Source organism: Nerophis lumbriciformis, linkage group LG09 (genome assembly GCF_033978685.3).
Source record: "Nerophis lumbriciformis linkage group LG09, RoL_Nlum_v2.1, whole genome shotgun sequence".
NCBI lineage: Eukaryota > Metazoa > Chordata > Actinopteri > Syngnathiformes > Syngnathidae > Nerophis > Nerophis lumbriciformis.
Genome location: NC_084556.2, coordinates 3,098,419 through 3,120,143, shown reverse-complemented (window position 1 = coordinate 3,120,143; position 21,725 = coordinate 3,098,419). Strand labels below are relative to the sequence as shown.

At 42.2% G+C, this 21,725-nt stretch overlaps 1 protein-coding gene across 1 annotated transcript in view; it reads right to left on the bottom strand.

Moving 5' to 3' along the window:
* Positions 1 to 12,131: 12,131 nt before the first annotated feature.
* Positions 12,132 to 21,725, bottom strand: part of LOC133607820 (arf-GAP with Rho-GAP domain, ANK repeat and PH domain-containing protein 1) — a 29,590-nt gene continuing 19,996 nt past the window's right edge. Inside the window, exons 19-26 of the mRNA XM_061962797.2 lie at positions 19,360 to 19,459; positions 18,962 to 19,163; positions 18,826 to 18,871; positions 18,574 to 18,767; positions 18,286 to 18,495; positions 15,537 to 15,642; positions 12,497 to 12,638; positions 12,132 to 12,421 (exon numbers count right to left, since the gene is read on the bottom strand). Coding sequence (XP_061818781.2) covers positions 12,398 to 12,421; positions 12,497 to 12,638; positions 15,537 to 15,642; positions 18,286 to 18,495; positions 18,574 to 18,767; positions 18,826 to 18,871; positions 18,962 to 19,163; positions 19,360 to 19,459 — 1,024 coding nt within the window. The 3' untranslated portion in view covers positions 12,132 to 12,397. The remainder of the gene's footprint in view (positions 12,422 to 12,496; positions 12,639 to 15,536; positions 15,643 to 18,285; positions 18,496 to 18,573; positions 18,768 to 18,825; positions 18,872 to 18,961; positions 19,164 to 19,359; positions 19,460 to 21,725) is intronic.

Genomic DNA, 21,725 nt, shown 5'->3' with positions numbered 1-21,725 from the left:
GTCAAATTACAGCTCAAAGAGGCAAAAGTGACTGTTTTTACTAAACTTTTGTTTTGAAGGGGGAATTGCCAACTTCTTGTTGATTTTTGCTGAAGGATGTCAGTGTATGAAATCTAGGTCTAAGTCAGACCTACATAGAGGTTTTTGTTTCATGTCTCTACGATATTCCTACTGGAAGTTACAGGCCGTTTTGTCTGTTTTTTCCTAGGGGGCGCTAGAGCGCAATTTTGAGTTTTTGTTTTTTTTGTTTTGTTTTTTATTAAATGGCAATTTTCGCCAGTCCTGATGTGTGTGTCAAATATGGTGAGTTTTGAAGCATGTTAAGGAGTCAAATTACAGCTTAAAGAGGCAAAAGTGACTGTTTTTACTAAACTTTTGTTTTGAAGGGGGAATTGCCAACTTCCTGTTGATTTTTGCTGAAGGATGTCAATGTATGAAATCTAGGTCTAAGTCAGACCTACATAGAGGTTTTTGTTTCATGTCTCTACGATATTCCTACTGGAAGTTACAGGCCGTTTTGTCTGTGTTTTTTCCTAGGGGGCGCTAGAGCGCAATTTTGAGTTTTGGGGTTTGGTTTTTTTATTAAATGGCAATTTTCTCCAGTCCTGATGTGTGTGTCAAATATGGTGAGTTTTGAAGCAAGTTAAGGGAGTCAAATTACAGCTCAAAGAGGCAAAAGTGACTGTTTTTACAAAACTTTTGTTTTGAAGGGGGAATTGCCAACTTCTTGTTGATTTTTGCTGAAGGATGTCAGTGTATGAAATCTAGGTCTAAGTCAGACCTACATAGAGGTTTTTGTTTCATGTCTCTACGATATTCCTACTGGAAGTTACAGGCCGTTTTGTCTGTTTTTTCCTAGGGGGCGCTAGAGCGCAATTTTGAGTTTTTGTTTTTTGTTTTGTTTTTTATTAAATGGCAATTTTCGCCAGTCCTGATGTGTGTGTCAAATATGGTGAGTTTTGAAGCATGTTAAGGGAGTCAAATTACAGCTCAAAGAGGCAAAAGTGACTGGTTTTACTAAACTTTTGTTTTGAAGGGGGAATTGCCAACTTCCTGTTGAATTTTGCTGAAGGATGTCAGTGTATGAAATCTAGCTCTAAGTCAGACCTACATAGATGTTTTTGCTTCATGTCTCTACGATATTCCTACTGGAAGTTACATGCCGTGTTGTCTGTGTTTTTCCTAGGGGGCGCTAGAGCGCAATTTTGAGTTTTGGGGTTTGGTTTTTTTTATTAAATGGCAATTTTCGTCAGTCCTGATGTGTGTGTCAAATATGGTGAGTTTTGAAGCATGTTAAGGGAGTCAAATTACAGCTCAAAGAGGCAAAAGTGACTGTTTTTACTAAACTTTTGTTTTGAAGGGGGAATTGCCAACTTCCTGTTGATTTTTGCTGAAGGATGTCAGTGTATGAAATCTAGGTCTAAGTCAGACCTACATAGAGGTTTTTGTTTCATGTCTCTACGATATTCCTACTGGAAGTTACAGGCCGTTTTGTCTGTTTTTTCCTAGGGGGCGCTAGAGCGCAATTTTGAGTTTTTGTTTTTTGTTTTGTTTTTTATTAAATGGCAATTTTCGCCAGTCCTGATGTGTGTGTCAAATATGGTGAGTTTTGAAGCATGTTAAGGGAGTCAAATTACAGCTCAAAGAGGCAAAAGTGACTGTTTTTACTAAACTTTTGTTTTGAAGGGGGAATTGCCAACTTCCTGTTGAATTTTGCTGAAGGATGTCAGTGTATGAAATCTAGGTCTAAGTCAGACCTACATAGATGTTTTTGCTTCATGTCTCTACGATATTCCTACTGGAAGTTACATGCCGTGTTGTCTGTGTTTTTCCTAGGGGGCGCTAGAGCGCAATTTTGAGTTTTGGGGTTTGGTTTTTTTATTAAATGGCAATTTTCGTCAGTCCTGATGTGTGTGTCAAATATGGTGAGTTTTGAAGCATGTTAAGGGAGTCAAATTACAGCTCAAAGAGGCAAAAGTGACTGTTTTTACTAAACTTTTGTTTTGAAGGGGGAATTGCCAACTTCCTGTTGATTTTTGCTGAAGGATGTCAGTGTATGAAATCTAGGTCTAAGTCAGACCTACATAGATGTTTTTGCTTCATGTCTCTACGATATTCCTACTGGAAGTTACAGGCCGTTTTGTCTGTTTTTTCCTAGGGGGCGCTAGAGCGCAATTTTGAGTTTTTGTTTTTTGTTTTGTTTTTTATTAAATGGCAATTTTCGCCAGTCCTGATGTGTGTGTCAAATATGGTGAGTTTTGAAGCATGTTAAGGAGTCAAATTACAGCTCAAAGAGGCAAAAGTGACTGTTTTTACTAAACTTTTGTTTTGAAGGGGGAATTGCCAACTTCCTGTTGATTTTTGCTGAAGGATGTCAGTGTATGAAATCTAGGTCTAAGTCAGACCTACATAGAGGTTTTTGTTTCATGTCTCTACGATATTCCTACTGGAAGTTACAGGCCGTTTTGTCTGTGTTTTTTCCTAGGGGGCGCTAGAGCGCAATTTTGAGTTTTGGGGTTTGGTTTTTTTATTAAATGGCAATTTTCGTCAGTCCTGATGTGTGTGTCAAATATGGTGAGTTTTGAAGCATGTTAAGGGAGTCAAATTACAGCTCAAAGAGGCAAAAGTGACTGTTTTTACTAAACTTTTGTTTTGAAGGGGGAATTGCCAACTTCTTGTTGATTTTTGCTGAAGGATGTCAGTGTATGAAATCTAGGTCTAAGTCAGACCTACATAGAGGTTTTTGTTTCATGTCTCTACGATATTCCTACTGGAAGTTACAGGCCGTTTTGTCTGTTTTTTCCTAGGGGGCGCTAGAGCGCAATTTTGAGTTTTTGTTTTTTGTTTAGTTTTTTATTAAATGGCAATTTTCGCCAGTCCTGATGTGTGTGTCAAATATGGTGAGTTTTGAAGCATGTTAAGGGAGTCAAATTACAGCTCAAAGAGGCAAAAGTGACTGTTTTTACTAAACTTTTGTTTTGAAGGGGGAATTGCCAACTTCCTGTTGAATTTTGCTGAAGGATGTCAGTGTATGAAATCTAGGTCTAAGTCAGACCTACATAGATGTTTTTGCTTCATGTCTCTACGATATTCCTACTGGAAGTTACATGCCGTGTTGTCTGTGTTTTTCCTAGGGGGCGCTAGAGCGCAATTTTATTTTTATTTTTATTTTTTTTAATTAAATGGCAATTTTCGCCGGTCCTGATGTGTGTGTCAAATATGGTGAGTTTTGAAGCATGTTAAGGGGGTCAAATTACAGCTCAAAGAGGCGGCGGTATAATAAAGAATAATAATAAAACCTTACAAATACAATAGGGTCCTCTGTCCCAAAGGGACATTGCGGTCCCTAATAACAACAACAAAGATAGAGAAGAAAAGATGATTACAATGAATAGGCAGTCAGGAATAGGTGTGTTTTGAGTCCTGATTTGAAGAGGGATATTGAGTCTAAGTTACGAAGGTCTGGTGGCAAAGAGTTCCAAAGATGTGGGGCAGAGCGGCTGAAAGCTCGGGCACCCATGGTGGACATTTTAAATAAGGTGACAGTGAGATGGATGAATGAAGAGGATCTTAGGGAACGTGAGGGCGTGGTGACATGGATTTCTACCAGAAGTTACAAGCAGTTTTGTCTGTGTTTTCTTCCTAGGAGCAGTTTTGTCTGTGTTTTATTCCTAGGAGGCGCTAGAGCGCAATTTTGAGTTTTCAAGTTTGGTTATTTATTAGATCACAATTTCCGCTAATCCTGATGCGTGTGTCCAGTTTGGTGAGTTTTGAAGCATGTTAAGGGAGTCAAATTACAGCTCAAAGAGGCAACAGTGACTGTTTTTACTAAACTTTTGTTTTGAAGGGGGAATTGCCAACTTCTTGTTGATTTTTGCTGAAGGATGTCAGTGTATGAAATCTAGGTCTAAGTTAAACCTACATAGAGGTTTTTGTTTCATGTCTCTACGATATTCCTACTGGAAGTTACAGGCCGTTTTGTCTGTGTTTTTTCCTAGGGGGCGCTAGAGCGCAATTTTTATTTTTTTTAATTTTTTTAATTTTTTTATTGAATGGCAATTTTCGCCAGTCCTGATGTGTGTGTCAAATATGGTGAGTTTTGAAGCATACTAAGGGAGTCAAATTACAGCTCAAAGAGGCAAAAGTGACTGTTTTTACTAAACTTTTGTTTTGAAGGGGGAATTGCCAACTTCCTGTTGATTTTTGCTGAAGGATGTCAGTGTATGAAATCTAGGTCTAAGTCAGACCTACATAGAGGTTTTTGTTTCATGTCTCTACGATATTCCTACTGGAAGTTACAGGCCGTTTTGTCTGTTTTTTCCTAGGGGGCGCTAGAGCGCAATTTTGAGTTTTTGTTTTTTGTTTTGTTTTTTATTAAATGGCAATTTTCGCCAGTCCTGATGTGTGTGTCAAATATGGTGAGTTTTGAAGCATGTTAAGGAGTCAAATTACAGCTCAAAGAGGCAAAAGTGACTGTTTTTACTAAACTTTTGTTTTGAAGGGGGAATTGCCAACTTCCAGTTGATTTTTGCTGAAGGATGTCAGTGTATGAAATCTAGGTCTAAGTCAGACCTACATAGAGGTTTTTGTTTCATGTCTCTACGATATTCCTACTGGAAGTTACAGGCCGTTTTGTCTGTTTTTTCCTAGGGGGCGCTAGAGCGCAATTTTGAGTTTTTGTTTTTTGTTTTGTTTTTTATTAAATGGCAATTTTCGCCAGTCCTGATGTGTGTGTCAAATATGGTGAGTTTTGAAGCATGTTAAGGGAGTCAAATTAGAGCTCAAAGAGGCAAAAGTGACTGTTTTTACTAAACTTTTGTTTTGAAGGGGGAATTGCCAACTTCCTGTTGAATTTTGCTGAAGGATGTCAGTGTATGAAATCTAGGTCTAAGTCAGACCTACATAGATGTTTTTGCTTCATGTCTCTACGATATTCCTACTGGAAGTTACATGCCGTGTTGTCTGTGTTTTTCCTAGGGGGCGCTAGAGCGCAATTTTGAGTTTTGGGGTTTGGTTTTTTTATTAAATGGCAATTTTCGCCAGTCCTGATGTGTGTGTCAAATATGGTGAGTTTTGAAACATGTTAAGGGGGTCAAATTACAGCTCAAAGAGGCGGCGGTATAATAAAGAATAATAATAAAACCTTACAAATACAATAGGGTCCTCTGTCCCAAAGGGACATTGCGGTCCCTAATAACAACAACAAAGATAGAGAAGAAAAGATGATTATAATGAATAGGCAGTCAGGAATAGGTGTGTTTTGAGTCCTGATTTGAAGAGGGATATTGAGTCCAAGTTACGAAGGTCTGGTGGCAAAGAGTTCCAAAGATGTGGGGCAGAGCGGCTGAAAGCTCGGGCACCCATGGTGGACATTTTAAATAAGGTGACAGTGAGATGGATGGATGAAGAGGATCTTAGGGAACGTGAGGGCGTGGTGACATGGATCAGGTCAGAGAGATATGATGGAGAGTACCAAGTACACTTTTCATTAACGGTGTTACAAAAAAGATCAGTTGGAATAATACATAATGTTGGATATAGAGAACATACAAACCCTTTATTTATTGAATCAAAAATACTGAAATTCCACGACATAATGCATTTGCAAACAGCTAAAATTATACACAAAGAAAACTGTAACCTGCTACCCAAGAATATACAACAATTATTCTCAACAAAAGAGGAGAAATATAATCTTAGAGAAAAATGTAATTTAAAACATTTGTACGCACGTACAACACTTAAGACCTTCAGTATATCAGTATGTGGAATTAAATTATGGAATGGATTAAGCAAAGAAATCAAACAATGTACTAATATGATCCACTTCAAGAAACTCTCCAAACTTAAAGTGTTTACAAAGTACAAAGAAGAAGAACCATGATAAACATTCTGAATTGATCTCATTCATTTTCTAGATAATCTTACTCATCTCACCATATGAAATACAACTTACTTCACTAATTATTATTTGTATATTTTTATTATTATTAATTATGGAGTATATTGTGAATAAATTGAGAACATGTGAACAAAGGTTTCAGTAACTGCTATGTAAATGAAAAGGGGTAGGATTAAATAAGCTCTGCTTCTTCCTACTCCTTTTCGAACATGTTGAATAGAGGAACTGGAAATTGTGATTTATCATGTTGTATGCATGCATGTTCCAAATAAACTCAAACTCAACTCAACTCAACTCAACCTAACCTTCTCTTTCGCTAACTTATTTCCCTTTCGTTATAGTCTTTCCTACAATGTATTAAAACATGTCCTACACTTTCTATCTGCTGACAACATCTATTCTCTCCTCTCATTACACCTACTGTCATCTGGACTTTGGAATACTCCCTTCCTTATTCCAATTATCTTGCCACTTTTTATTGTATCCTATCCTAACTATATCCTTCACTTCTTCTTTACTGTGGTTAAATCTCCATGTTTGCTTCTGTTTTAGTGGTTGCGTGCTTTGCGTACCTATCTTTTTTTTTTAAAATTTTGTATTTTTATTTTTTATTGGTGGAGCTATTCAAGTTTTTTGTTTTTGTTTTTTAATTGAACAATAAACATACATTTATATTTCACACAATAGTCAAGGCTCTTTCAACAACCCCAGGAAGACTAGTGAGTTGTTGAGGCAACCAGCTAATGGGGATCCTTAATAAAAATCAAAAGCAATGAAATACAACAAAAGCAAATACAGATAGAGTATTAAGTGTGTGTGTGTGTTATTTTTTATTAAAAAAAAAATTAAAAAAAAAAGTTGGTGAAAATGTTTCTGTTTTTTTGACCTGGCATCACTGTTGGTTGTCCCGATACCAATATTTTGGGACCGGTACCAAAATGCATTTCGATACTTTTTGATACTTTTCAAAACAAAAAGAGACCACAAACAAAATGTAATTAATGGCTTTATTTTCACAGAAAATCTCATTAAACATACATTTCTTATTGCAATCAAAGAATAATTGTGGCATTAAATATAATAGTAAACATATATTTTAGTTGTAAGCTAGCAAACTAAGGCTCCCATTTTGGCTGCTGATGTATGCATATCCATACTATTATTTCCTCATAATTATGAGGAACAAGCGGTAGAAAATGGATAATTAATCTACTTGTTCATTTACTATTAATATCTGCTTACTTTCTCTTTTAACATGCTCTATCTAAACTTCTGTTAAAATGTAATAAGCACTTATTTTTCTGTTGTTTGGATACTTTATATACATTTTGGGTGATACTACAAATGTTGCTATCAATCCAATACCAAGTAGGCACAGGGTCATACATTGATCATAATTAAAGTTCTCCTGTGTCCATTTCATTCATTAATAAACAATTAAAAAAAAAAACACAAAAAAATGGACATTATCGACGTAACCTTTGTAGTATCAACTATATACGGCTCTTGTACTTGGTGGTACAGTTGATGTTTGTGTATGTATACCCGACCACGGCATTTGTTTACATTGAGGAGCGCTAGCTTGCTGTTGGCGGTTAGCCATTGTATCCTCCTATGGCAGGGGTCGGCAACCTTTACCACTCAAAGAGCCATTTTGACCCGTTTCCACAAATTAAAGAAAACAATGGGAACCACAAAACTCTTTTGAAATCTAAAATGAAATAACACTACATACAAAGTTTTTTTTTTGCTTTGTGCTATGTATAAACCAGGGGTCTCAGACACGCGGCCCGCACCTTAATATGGAAATGCAATGTTAGTGCGGCCCGCGAGTTTTATATGAAGGGCACTTGACAGCGTCACACTTGCCAACCCTCCCGATTTTTCCGGTAGACTCCCGAATTTCAGGGAAACTATTCTCTCGAATGTATGCTGATTTTCACCCAAACAACAATAATAAGGGCGTGCCGTGATGTCACTACCTTTAGCGCCCTCTACGGCTTGAACAAACAGCTTGCCAGCCCAGTTACATGTTATATGAGGCTTCTGCAGACACACATAAGTGAATGCCATGCATACTTGGTTAACAGCCATACAGATCACACTGAGGGTAGCGATATAAACAACTTTAACACTCTTACTAATATGCGCCACACTGTGAACCCACACCAAACAAGAATGACAAACACATTTCGGGAGAACATCCGCAACGTAACACAACAGAACAAATACCCAGAATCCCATGCATCCCTAACTTTTCCGGGCTACTTTATACACCCCCGCTACCACCAAAGCCCGCCACCCCAACCCTGCCCCCCCACACATCAACAACACCCCCCGTGCGTATATTGAGGTGGGCGGAGTTTGGTGGTAGCAGGGTGTGTAATGTAGCCCGGAAGAGTTAGGGATGCATGGGATTCTGGGTATTTGTTCTGTTGTGTTTATGTTGTGTTACGGTGTGGATGTTCTTCCGAAATGTGTTTGTCATTCTTGTTTGGTGTGGGTTCACAGTGTGGCGCATATTAGTAAGAGTGTTATAGTTGTTTATACGGCTCCCTGTATGATCAGTGCCAGAGCTTGGTCCGCATTGCCGGTAGTAAGTCGGACACGTTTCCAGTGAGGGTTGGACTCCGCCAAGGCTGCCCTTTGTCACAGATTCTGTTCATAACTTTTATGGACAGAATTTCTAGGCGCAGTCAAGGCGTTGAGGGGATCTGGTTTGGTGGATGCATGATTAGGTCTCTGCTTTTTGCAGATGATGTGGTCCTGATGGCTTCATCTGGCCAGGATCTTCAGCTCTCACTGGATCGGTTCGCAGCCGAGTGTGAAGCGACTGGGATGAGAATCAGCACCTCCAAGTCCGAGTCCATGGTTCTCGCCCGGAAAAGGGTGGAGTGCCATCTCCGGGTTGGGGAGGAGATCTTGCCCCAAGTGGAGGAGTTCAAGTACCTCGGAGTCTTGTTCACGAGTGGGGGAAGAGTGGATCGTGAGATCGACAGGCGGATCGGTGCGGCGTCTTCAGTAATGCGGACGCTGTATCGATCCGTTGTGGTGAAGAAGGAGCTGAGCCGGAAGGCAAAGCTCTCAATTTACCGGTCGATCTACGTTCCCATCCTCACCTATGGTCATGAGCTTTGGGTTATGACCGAAAGGACAAGATCACGGGTACAAGCGGCCGAAATGAGTTTCCTCCGCCGGGTGGCGGGGCTCTCCCTTAGAGATAGGGTGAGAAGCTCTGCCATCCGGGAGGAGCTCAAAGTAAAGCCGCTGCTCCTCCACATGGAGAGGAGCCAGATGAGGTGGTTCGGGCATCTGGTCAGGATGCCACCCGAACGCCTCCCTAGGGAGGTGTTTAGGGCACGTCTCACCGGTAGGAGGCCGCGGGGAAGACCCAGGACACGTTGGGAAGACTATGTCTCCCGGCTGGCCTGGGAACGCCTCGGGGTCCCACAGGAAGAGCTGGACGAAGTGGCTGGGGAGAGGGAAGTCTGGGCTTCCCTGCTTAAGCTGCTGCCCCCGCGACCCGACCTCGGATAAGCGGAAGAAGATGGATGGATGGATACGGCCACCGTCAGTGTGATCTGTATGGCTGTTGAACAAGTATGCCTTGCTGTCACTTAGTGTGTGAGCAGACGCCGCACACAAAATGTGACTGGGTCGGCACGCCGTTTCTTAGGTGAAAAAGCGGACGCGACGACAGGTTGTAGAGGACGCAAAATGCAGTGCCATCACGGCACGCCCTCAATTTTGTTGCCCGGGTGAAAATCGGAGAATGTTTGCCCTGGGAGAGGCAGTGAAATCCGGGAGTCTCCCGGAAAAATCGGGAGGGTTGGCAAGAATGCAGCTGAGCCGCATCAGAGTGGTCAAAGAGCCGCATGCGGCTCCGGAGCCGCGGGTTGCCGACCCCTGTCCTATGGTGTGTAGTGAAGTATGTTTAGCTAGTCCTCGTCCTTCAGGGACGATAATTGTAAGAAACGTAGTTAATTTGTCGCCATGGCGGCGAGGATTACTGATATAGAAGTAGCTAAAACACTACTGACTGCGGATGGACGTTAGCCGCTAGCTAGCTAACGGCTAACAAGAGCAAGAACTAAGCACCTATTGCAGAGCAGCGCTTCAGTGTTTATAGCTTTAACGTTACCCTTAGTTTTTTTAAGGGGAACATTATCACAATTTCAGAAGGGTTAAAACCATTAAAAATCAGTTCCCAGTGGCTTATTATATTTTTCGAAGTTTTTTTCAAAATTTTACCCATCACGCAATATCCCTAAAAAAACTTCAAAGTGCCTGATTTTAACCATCGTTATATACACCCGTCCATTTTCCTGTGACGTCACATAGTGAAGTCAACACAAACAAACATGGTGGAAAGAACAGCAAGCTATAGCGACATTAGCTCGGATTCAGACTCGGATTTCAGCGGCTTAAGCGATTCAACAGATTACGAATGTATTGAAACGGATGGTTGTAGTGTGGAGGCAGGTAGCGAAAACGAAATTGAAGAAGAAACTGAAGCTATTGAGCCATATCGGTTTGAACCGTATGCAAGCGAAACCGACGAGACAGCCAGCGACACGGGAGAAAGCGAGGACGAATTCGGCGATCGCCTTCTAACCAACGATTGGTATGTGTTTGTTTGGCATTAAAGGAAACTAACAACTATGAACTAGGTTTACAGCATATGAAATACATTTGGCAACAACATGCACTTTGAGAGTGCAGACAGCCCAATTTTCATCAATTAATATATTCTGGAGACATACCCTCATCCGCGCTCTTTTCCTGAAAGCTGATCTGTCCAGTTTTGGAGTTGATGTCAGCAGGCCAGGGAAGCTAGGGTCGATAGGGGGTTTAGCTCGCTCGTCTGCGGGAACGAACTGCCGCCATTGCTTGCCGTGCTACCAAGGTCCTTTGTCCCTGAATTGCTCACACACTCCGGCAGATTCAATGGGGTTCTGGCGGCAGATTTCTTTGACTTTATCGTTGGAAATGCATCTGCTTTGAGTGTCGCAGGATATCCACACATTCTTGCCATCTCTGTCGTAGCATAGCTTTCGTCGGTAAAGTGTGCGGAACAAACGTCCAATTTCTTGCCACTTTCGCATCTTTGGGCCGCTGCTGCAACTTGAATCCGTCCCTGTTGGTGTTGTTACACCCTCCGACAACACACCGACGAGGCATGATGTCTCCAAGGTACGGAAAACAGTCGAAAAAACGGAAAATAACAGAGCTGATTTGACCCGGTGTTTGAGAAAATGGCAGATTGCTTCCCGATGTGACGCCACGTTGTGACGTCATCGCTCCGAGAGCGAATATCAGAAAGGCGTTTAATTCGCCAAAATTCACCCATTTAGAGTTCGGAAATCGGTTAAAAAAATATATGGTCTTTTTTCTGCAACATCAAGGTATATATTGACGCTTACATAGGTCTGGTGATAATGTTCCCCTTTAAGCCAAAAATGTGTCTATTCTCCCTTTCCTATCACCACACTGTTTCTACATGTAGGTACTTTGTGTGTGTGCATTGTTTAAAATGCGCCTCTGCTCGTTTCACCACCGCGCCGCCATGTCCGGAAAATAAAAAGTACCGGTATTTTCCAAGTGGAGGAGTTCAAGTACCTCGGAGTCTTGTTCACGAGTGAGGGAAGAGTGGATCGTGAGATCGACAGGCGGATCGGTGCGGCGTCTTCAGTAATGCGGACGCTGTATCGATCCGTTGTGGTGAAAAAGGAGCCGAGCCGGAAGGCAAAGCTCTCAATTTACCGGTCGATCTACGTTCCCATCCTCACCTATGGTCATGAGCTTTGGGTTATGACCGAAAGGACAAGATCACGGGTACAAGCGGCCGAAATGAGTTTCCTCCGCCGGGTGGCGGGGCTCTCCCTTAGAGATAGGGTGAGAAGCTCTGTCATCCGGGGGGAGCTCAAAGTAAAGCCGCTGCTCCTCCACATCGAGAGGAGCCAGATGAGGTGGTTCGGGCATCTGGTCAGGATGCCACCCGAGCGCCTCCCTAAGGAGGTGTTTAGGGCATGTCCGACCGGTAGGAGGCCACGAGGAAGACCCAGGACACGTTGGGAAGACTATGTCTCCCGGCTGGCCTGGGAACGCCTCGGGATCCCCCGGGAGGAGCTGGACGAAGTGGCTGAGGAGAGGGAAGTCTGGGCTTCCCTGCTTAGGCTGCTGCCCCCGCGACCCGACCTCGGATAAGCGGAAGAAGATGGATGGATGGATGGATGGACGGTATTTTTCAGAAGCAGTATAGTCCGTTTTTAACTCATTAGTATCGCGGTACTTTATTTGTACCGGTAAACCGTACAACCCTAGTAGAGATATACTATTCTCCATATTTCATTTATTATATAAAACAATTTTTTTTTAAACTTCTTGGTGTTTTGGTGGAAAAGGTGCTGATGTCTTCCAACTCTTTAGACAATTGATCATCAGTATTCATGTCGTCCCAAACTTCTTCGGAGGACTGTGATCTGCTGCTCTTCCTCACCTGCGATGCTGTTTGTGAGTCTGGAAACCATTGCAACACACTTGTTAGCCAACGAATAATCCATTAACGTGGGTCACGTGACACGCATGCTGTACCGGAAAAAGCGTCTCGTGGTGGATGATGAACTCGCGGGTCATGTTGAGCAGATCGGCGCTCAAACTGTTGAAGAGTGAGGGAACCAGAACCAGGGCCAGGTTTTGGGCGGACATCTTGTTGACTTGGGAGTATGTCTGAACCCTGACACAAGACACGCACACAATTAGGGCAGTGTTTTTCAACCTTTTTTGAGCCAAGGCACATTTTTTTGCGTTGAAAAAATGCGGAGGCACACCACCAGCAGACATCATTAAAAAACTAAACTCAGTTGACGGTAAAAAGTCGTTGTCACAATTGTTGGGTATGACTTTAAAGCCTAACCTAGCATGCATCAATATAGCTCTTGTCTCAAAGTAGGTGTACTGTCACGACCTGTCACATCGCACCCTGACTTATTTGGAGTTTTTTGCTGTTTTCCTGTGTGTAGTGTTTTAGTTCTTGTTTTGCGCTCCTATTTTAATGGCTTTTTCTTTTTTTTGGTATTTTCCTATAGCAGTTTCATGTCTTCCTTTGAGCGATGTTTCCCGCATCTACTTTGTTTTAGCAATCAAGAAGATTTTTGTTGTTTTTATCCTTCTTTGTGGGGACATTGTTGATTGTCATGTCATGTTTGTTTTTAAATGTCTAAACAACCTCGCGCCAACCTATCTCTCCGACCTCCTTCAGCCTTACTGCCCCACCCGATCCTTAAGATCAGCCGATCAGCTGCTGTTGACGGTCCCTGACACAAGGCTGAAGCTTAGAGGTGACAGAGCTTTCGCCGTTGCTGCTCCCAAGCTCTGGAACGACCTACCCCTGAGTGTTAGACAAGCCTCCTCTCTTCCTGTTTTTAAATCTCTCTTAAAAACATACTTTTATTCCATGGCTTTTAACACTGAGTGATATCCATCCTGCAATGGCGCCCCATAATACACCTGCTGTGATCCTGTTTTTATGTTTTTATGTTTTTATTAATTCTATTTTAATTATTTATTTTTTATCATGTTCTGTTTGTGTTGTGTTGTGTTTGCTCGGTACTCGTTTTATCTTTTAACCTGCTCATTGTACAGCACTTTGGCTACCCCTGTGGTAAATTTTAAATGTGCTTTATAAATAAAGTTGATTTGATTTGATTTGATGTTCCGATGTACATTGTGGACGCCGTCTTTGCTCCACAGTAAGTCTTTGCTGTCGTCCAGCATTATGTTTTTGTTTACTTTGTGTCATGTCTGTGTAATCATGTTTTGCTTTAAGTCATGTTTTGTTTAGTTTCTGGCTTTTCACTCCCTTGTCTTGTTTGCATGATTACCCATTAGTTTCACCTGTTCCACGTTTGGACTCATTGTACACTCTTGTTTGTCACCATAGCAACCATTAGTTTTCACCTGTCACGTCACGCACCTGTTTCACGTTTTGAGTCACGCACCTGTTTTCGTTAATCATGTCCATAGTATTTAAGTCAAATCAAATCAAATCAACTTTATTTATAGAGCACATTTAAAATTTACCACAGGGGTAGCCAAAGTGCTGTACAATGAGCAGGTTAAAAGATAAAACGAGTACCGAGCAAACACAACACAACACAAACAGAACACGATAAAAAATAAATAATTAAAATAGAATTAATAAAAACATAAAAACAGGATCACAGCAGGTGTATTATGGGGCGCCATTGCAGGATGGATATCACTCAGTGTTAAAAGCCATGGAATAAAAGTATGTTTTTAAGAGAGATTTAAAAACAGGAAGAGAGGAGGCTTGTCTAACACTCAGGGGTAGGTCGTTCCAGAGCTTGGGAGCAGCAACGGCGAAAGCTCTGTCACCTCTAAGCTTCAGCCTTGTGTCAGGGACCGTCAACAGCAGCTGATCGGCTGATCTTAAGGATCGGGTGGGGCAGTAAGGCTGAAGGAGGTCGGAGAGATAGGTTGGCGCGAGGTTGTTTAGACATTTAAAAACAAATAAAAGGAGTTTAAAATGTATTCGGTAACGCACAGGGAGCCAGTGAAGGGACGCTAAAATAGGGGTGATGTGCTCACGTCTGCGGGTCTGTGTTAGCAGACGAGCAGCAGAGTTCTGCACGAGCTGCAGGCGGGCGAGGGAGGCCTGGCTAATGCCAACATACAGGGCATTACAATAATCAAGACGAGTCGAGATAAAAGCGTGGATTAATTTCTCAAGATCATGTCTTGATAGAAGCGGTTTCACTTTCGCTATTTGGCGTAATTGATAAAAGCTTTTTTGAACGACGCTGCTGATTTGTTTTTCGAATTTAAAATCTGAGTCAAACTTTACCCCCAGGTTTGTTTAAGTTCAGTGTTTTTCAGTTTGTCTTTCTGACGACCTCACCACATTTATGCTCTGTCCATGTCTGATACTTCTTTCCATGTCAATTCCTCAAGCAACTATTCCTGTCCAAGCCAAGTAAGTTTTCTTTATTCAAGCCATAGTTTGCAAGTTTTGTTTAATTGTTCATAGTTTCTGCCCTTGTGCAAGTTTTGTGTTTATAGTCAAGTTTTGTACTTCCGCCCTTGTGCGCGCTTTTCGTTTATTCCTTTTTTTGATGGTTTAAATAAATCATGTACCTTCATTCCCGTCTCGCCCGTGCCAACTTTCCGTTGCATCCCGGAAAAGCAAACAACCCAAGATCAAGTCATGACACTTTGTAGCCAGTTCAGTTTTAGTTTCGTTCTGCATAGCCTTCCCTAAGCTTCAATGCCTTTTCTTAGGGGCACTCACCTTCTGTTTATTTTTGGTTTAAGCATTAGACACCTTTTTACCTGCACGCTGCCTCCTGCCGTTTCTGACATCTACAAAGCAATTAGCTACCGGCTGCCACCTACTGATATGGAAGAGTATTACACGGCCACTCTGCCGAGCTCTAGACAGCACCGACACTCAACAACAACACATCATTTGCAGACTAGAATTACTGGTTTGCAAAAAAATATGAAATTAGATCATCTCCCACGGCACACCAGACTTTATCTCACGGCACACTAGTGGTTGAAAAACACTGAATTAGGGGGAATGAGTCCGAGTCCCTTCCATGTTTTTACTTACATGTAAAAATGTCCAAACAAGGCGTCCAGCGTCGCACGCTGCTGACCAGGGAGTTGCTGTAGCAACTGGCGGTAGGCTGACCACCTCTTCTCTTCATCTGAAATCACTGACACACAAAAGGTGTCAAGCACTACCACAAGTAGTAACACAAACCCCGTTTCCATATGAGTTGGGAAATTGTGTTAGATGTAAATATAAACGGAATACAATGATTTGCAAATCCTTTTCAACCCATATTCAATTGAATATGCTACAAAGACAACATATTTGATGTTCAAACTGATAAACATATTTGTGCAAATAATCATTCACTTTAGAATTTGATGCCAGCAACACGTGACAAAGAAGTTGGGAAAGGTGGCAATAAATACTGATAAAGTTGAGGAATGCTCATCAAACACTTATTTGGAACATCCCACAGGTGTGCAGGCTAATTGGGAACAGGTGGTGCCAATGATGAAATGAGATCATTATTCATGCGTTCGTTACGTCTCGTCTCGACTACTGTAACGTATTATTTTCGGGTCTCCCTATGTCTAGCATTAAAAGATTACAATTGGTACAAAATGCGGCTGCTAGACTTTTGACAAGAACAAGAAAGTTTGATCATATTACGCCTATACTGGCTCACCTGCACTGGCTTCCTGTGCACTTAAGATGTGACTTTAAGGTTTTACTACTTACGTATAAAATACTACACGGTCTAGCTCCGTCCTATCTTGTCGATTGCATTGTACCATATGTCCCGGCAAGAAATCTGCGTTCAAAGAACTCCGGCTTATTAGTGATTCCCAGAGCCCAAAAAAAGTCTGCGGGCTATAGAGCGTTTTCTATTGGGGCTCCAGTACTATGGAATGCCCTCCCGGTAACAATTAGAGATGCTAACTCAGTAGAAGCATTTAAGTCCCATCTTAAAACTCATTTGTATACTCTAGCCTTTAAATAGCCCCCCTGTTAGACCAGTTGATCTGCCGTTTCTTTTCTTTTCTCCTCTGCTCCCCTTTTCCTTGAGGGGGGGGGGGGGGGGGGGGGGGGGGGGGGGGCACAGGTCCGGTGGCCATGGATGAAGTGCTGGCTGTCCAGAGTCGGGACCCGGGGTGGACCGCTCGCCTGTGCATCGGCTGGGAACATCTCTGCGCTGCTGACCCGTCTCCGCTCGGGATGGTGTCCTGCTGGCCCCACTATGGACTGGACTCTCACTATTATGTTGGATCCACTATGGACTGGACTCTCACAATATTATGTCAGACCCACTCGACATCCATTGCTTTCGGTCTCCCCTAGAGGGGGGGGGGTTACCCACATATGCGGTCCTCTCCAAGGTTTCTCATAGTCATTCACATCGACGTCCCACTGGGGTGAGTTTTTCCTTGCCCGTATGTGGGCTTTGTACCGAGGATGTCGTTGTGGCTTGTGCAGCCCTTTGAGACACTTGTGATTTAGGGCTATATAAATAAAGATTGATTGATTGATTGATTGATGATTGGGTATAAAAACAGCTTCCCAAAAAATGCTCAGTCTTTCACAAGAAAGGACGGGGCGAGGTACACCCCTTTGTCCACAACTGCGTGAGCGAATAGTCAAACAGTTTAAGAACAACGTTTCTCAAAGTGCAATTGCAAGAAATTTAGGGATTTCAACATCTACGCTCCATAATATCATCAAAAGGTTCAGAGAATCTGGAGAAATCACTCCACGTAAGCGGCATGGCCGGAAACTAACATTGAATGACCGTGACCTTCGATCCCTCAGACGGCACTGTATCAAAAACCGACATCAATCTCTAAAGGATATCACCACATGGGCTCAGGAACACTTCAGAAAACCACTGTCACTAAATACAGTTTGTCGCTATGCTAAAAAAGCGAAAGCCATTTATCAACAACATCCAGAAACGCCGTCGGCTTCTCTGGGCCCGAGCTCATCTAAGATGGACTCATGCAAAGTGGAAAAGTGTTCTGTGGTCTGACGAGTCCACATTTCAAATTGTTTTTGGAAATATTCGACATCGTGTCATCTGGACCAAAGGAGAAGCGAACCATCCAGACTGTTATCGACGCAAAGTTGAAAAGCCAGCATCTGTGATGGTATGGGGGTGCATTAGTGCCCAAGGCATGGGTAACTTACACATCTGTGAAGGCACCATTAATGCTGAAAGGTACATACAGGTTTTGGAACAACATATGCTGCCATCTAAGCGCCGTCTTTTTCATGGACGCCTCTGCTTATTTCAGCAAGACAATGCCAAGCCACATTCAGCACGTGTAAAACAGCGTAAAAAAAGAGTGCGGGTACTTTCCTGGCCCGCCTGCAGTCCAGACCTGTCTCCCATCGAAAATGTGTGGCGCATTATGAAGCGTAAAATACGACAGCGGAGACCCCGGACTGTTGAACGACTGAAGCTCTACATAAAACAAGAATGGGAAATAATTCCACTTTCAAAGCTTCAACAATTAGTTTCCTCAGTTCCCAAATCGTTTATTGAGGGTTGTTAAAAGAAAAGGTGATGTAACACAGTGGTGAACATGCCCTTTCCCAACTACTTTGGCATGTGTTGCAGCCATGAAATTCTAAGTTAATTATTATTTGCGGAAAAAAAATCTTAATATCTTGTCTTTGTAGTGCATTCGATTGAATATGGGTCGAAAAGGATTTGCAAATCATTGTATTCCGTTTATATTTACATCTAACACAATTTCCCAACTCCTATGGAAACGGGGTTTGTACTTTTGTAGTACTCTGGACTGACCTGCAGCCTGTCTCCAGTCCTTCTTTTCCTTCTCTGGGAAGAGCGCTTCCCGCTGGCGAATGTATCGTTTGAGGGCAGAGGCTACGTCCAAAACACCTTGTTCATCTGACTCCAGAGAGGCGGAGCTCGGAGATTTCACCAAGGCCTCCACCAGTTGTGACACCTTGGAGGCCCGTCCACAGCGGCGGTACACGCCCTCCACCTTCAGACCTGAAACAACAACCAATAAACACCGTCTTCTCCTTTTATAGAAGAAAAGGACAATGTGAAGAAGAGAAGTCTTCTTACCGTAGTCTTGGATGTGTTTGATGCAGCGTTCTATGCCCAGCGGCACCGAGCTCATCACTTCGATGTCTGCTATTGGGTACAGAGATTGATTGGCGGCCGGAGGTTTTGAAGTGTTCTGATTGGCCAGAGCATCCTGGAGGAGGTGGTACCAGCTATGGCAGCTGTAGTGCTCGTCAAAGTGCAGAGAAACGCCCCTGCTGACGCGCAAGTGTCACGTAATTTCCAACAAATGTGTGTAACATTCACACCCACCTGTCTCCGGATACCATGGAGATGGCGTCTTCAGATGGCTCAACCTCTAAAAAAAAAAAAAAATGAATGAACCTTGCTTTGGATGTTTTCCATGTGACTTTAATTCATGTTGAATGTGAACGTCAAGAAGCGTTACCGTGGTGACTGAGCGTGCTCAGTTCCATTATGAGAGGCGGCTTTGAGTGTCTGTGATCACGGTGAACGCTCACGCCTCCATCCCAAAGCAACAACCAAGCATCGGGATTATTGGTGGCTAACCCCTCTTCAACAACACACACTTTACTAACCGCTAAGGCCCCGCACACCTCTGCGTAAGACACGCCCCCTGGCAGAATTACCTGCAAAAACAAATGACAGCAGTGACAATCTGAAACATTTGAACATGCAACATAGGGCCAGCCTGACCCATGTCAGGTGATTCGAAGCATGTTTGAGGCCTGTCATGTGTTTCGTTCTGAGGTCTGGAAATCTTATCAGGGGGTATTGGTCTTGTCAGTCGGTCTGGGTCTTGGAAGGAGTCTTGGGGAGGCTCACCTTAAGGATGTGGACCAGGTGCGTCAAGAGCTCGTCCTCGCTTTCAGCCACACAAACGAGCCGACTGTCTAAAGTGACCAACTCGAACTGAAAGGTTGGCCTGAAGGCAAAAACAGTTGTTAGTCTTGTGTCACTAAAATATTGTTGGTTTGTTTGTCTGTTAGTAAATTTGCCAACCAACTCAAAAAGTGATAAAATATTTTATCTAACATTTAGGAATTTGTTTTTAGGGCTGATCCAGATCATTTCTACTAAGTTACCTTACGTTTTTTCTTACAACCTTCAACTTCTGTGTGTGTACGTAAGTCCCATCTTAAAACTCATTTGTATATGCCATACTTGCCAACCTTGAGACCTCCGATTTCGGGAGGTGGGGAGAGGGGGCGTGGTCGGTAGAGGGGGCGTGGTCGGGGGGTGTGGTTAAGAGGGGAGGAGTATATTTACAGCTGGAATTCACCAAGTCAAGTATTTCATATATATATATATATATATATATATATATATATATATATATATATATATATATATATATATATACACACACACACACAGGTAAAAGCCAGTAAATTAGAATATTTTGAAAAACTTGATTTATTTCAGTAATTGCATTCAAAAGGTGTAACTTGTACATTATATTTATTCATTGCACACAGACTGATGCATTCAAATGTTTATTTCATTTAATTTTGATGATTTGAAGTGGCAACAAATGAAAATCCAAAATTCCGTGTGTCACAAAATTAGAATATTACTTAAGGCTAATACAAAAAAGGGATTTTTAGAAATGTTGGCCAACTGAAAAGTATGAGAATGAAAAATATGAGCATGTACAATACTCAATACTTGGTTGGCGCTCCTTTTGCCTCAATTACTGCGTTAATGCGGCGTGGCATGGAGTCGATGAGTTTCTGGCACTGCTCAGGTGTTATGAGAGCCCAGGTTGCTCTGATAGTGGCCTTCAACTCTTCTGCGTTTTTGGGTCTGGCATTCTACATCTTCCTTTTCACAATACCCCACAGATTTTCTATGGGGCTAAGGTCAGGGGAGTTGGCGGGCCAATTTAGAACAGAAAAACCATGGTCCGTAAACCAGGCACGGGTAGATTTTGCGCTGTGTGCAGGCGCCAAGTCCTGTTGGAACTTGAAATCTCCATCTCCATAGAGCAGGTCAGCAGCAGGAAGCATGAAGTGCTCTAAAACTTGCTGGTAGACGGCTGCGTTGACCCTGGATCTCAGGAAACAGAGTGGACCGACACCAGCAGATGACATGGCACCCCAAACCATCACTGATGGTGGAAACTTTACACTAGACTTCAGGCAACGTGGATCCTGTGCCTCTCCTGTCTTCCTCCAGACTCTGGGACCTCGATTTCCAAAGGAAATGCAAAATTTGCATGGTTGGGTGATGGTTTGGGGTGCCATGTCATCTGCTGGTGTCGGTCCACTCTGTTTCCTGAGATCCAGGGTCAACGCAGCCGTCTACCAGCAAGTTTTAGAGCACTTCATGCTTCCTGCTGCTGACCTGCTCTATGGAGATGGAGATTTCAAGTTCCAACAGGACTTGGCGCCTGCACACAGCGCAAAATCTATCCGTGCCTGGTTTACGGACCATGGTATTTCTGTTCTAAATTGGCCCCCAAACTCCCCTGACCTTAGCCCCATAGAAAATCTGTGGGGTATTGTGAAAAGGAAGATGCAGAATGCCAGACCCAAAAACGCAGAAGAGTTGAAGGCCACTATCAGAGCAACCTGGGCTCTCATAACACCTGAGCAGTGCCAGAAACTCATTGACTCCATGCCACGCCGCATTAATGCAGTAATTGAGGCAAAAGGAGCTCCAACCAAGTACCGTATTGAGTATTGTACATGCTCATATTTTTCATTTTCATACTTTTCAGTTGGCCAACATTTCTAAAAATCCCTTTTTTGTATTAGCCTTAAGTAATATTCTAATTTTGTGACACACGGAATTTTGGATTTTCGTTTGTTGCCACTTCAAATCATCAAAATTAAATGAAATAAACATTTGAATGCATCAGTTTGTGTGCAATGAATAAATATAATGTACAAGTTACACCTTTTGAATGCAATTACTGAAATAAATCAAGTTTTTCAAAATATTCTAATTTACTGGCTTTTACCTGTGTATATATATATATATATATATATATATATATATATATATATATATCCTGAAAATATGCAAAAAAAAACTGTGTTTGGATAATTGATACTTCAAACTTGCATAAATAAATATTAAGGAATATAACATAACTTGGCTTCTGAGAGCTTCAAAATGTAATGAATAAAATGCTAAAGTTGTTGATAAACAAGCAATTATTTTAATAATTAAATATGGTCATTTTA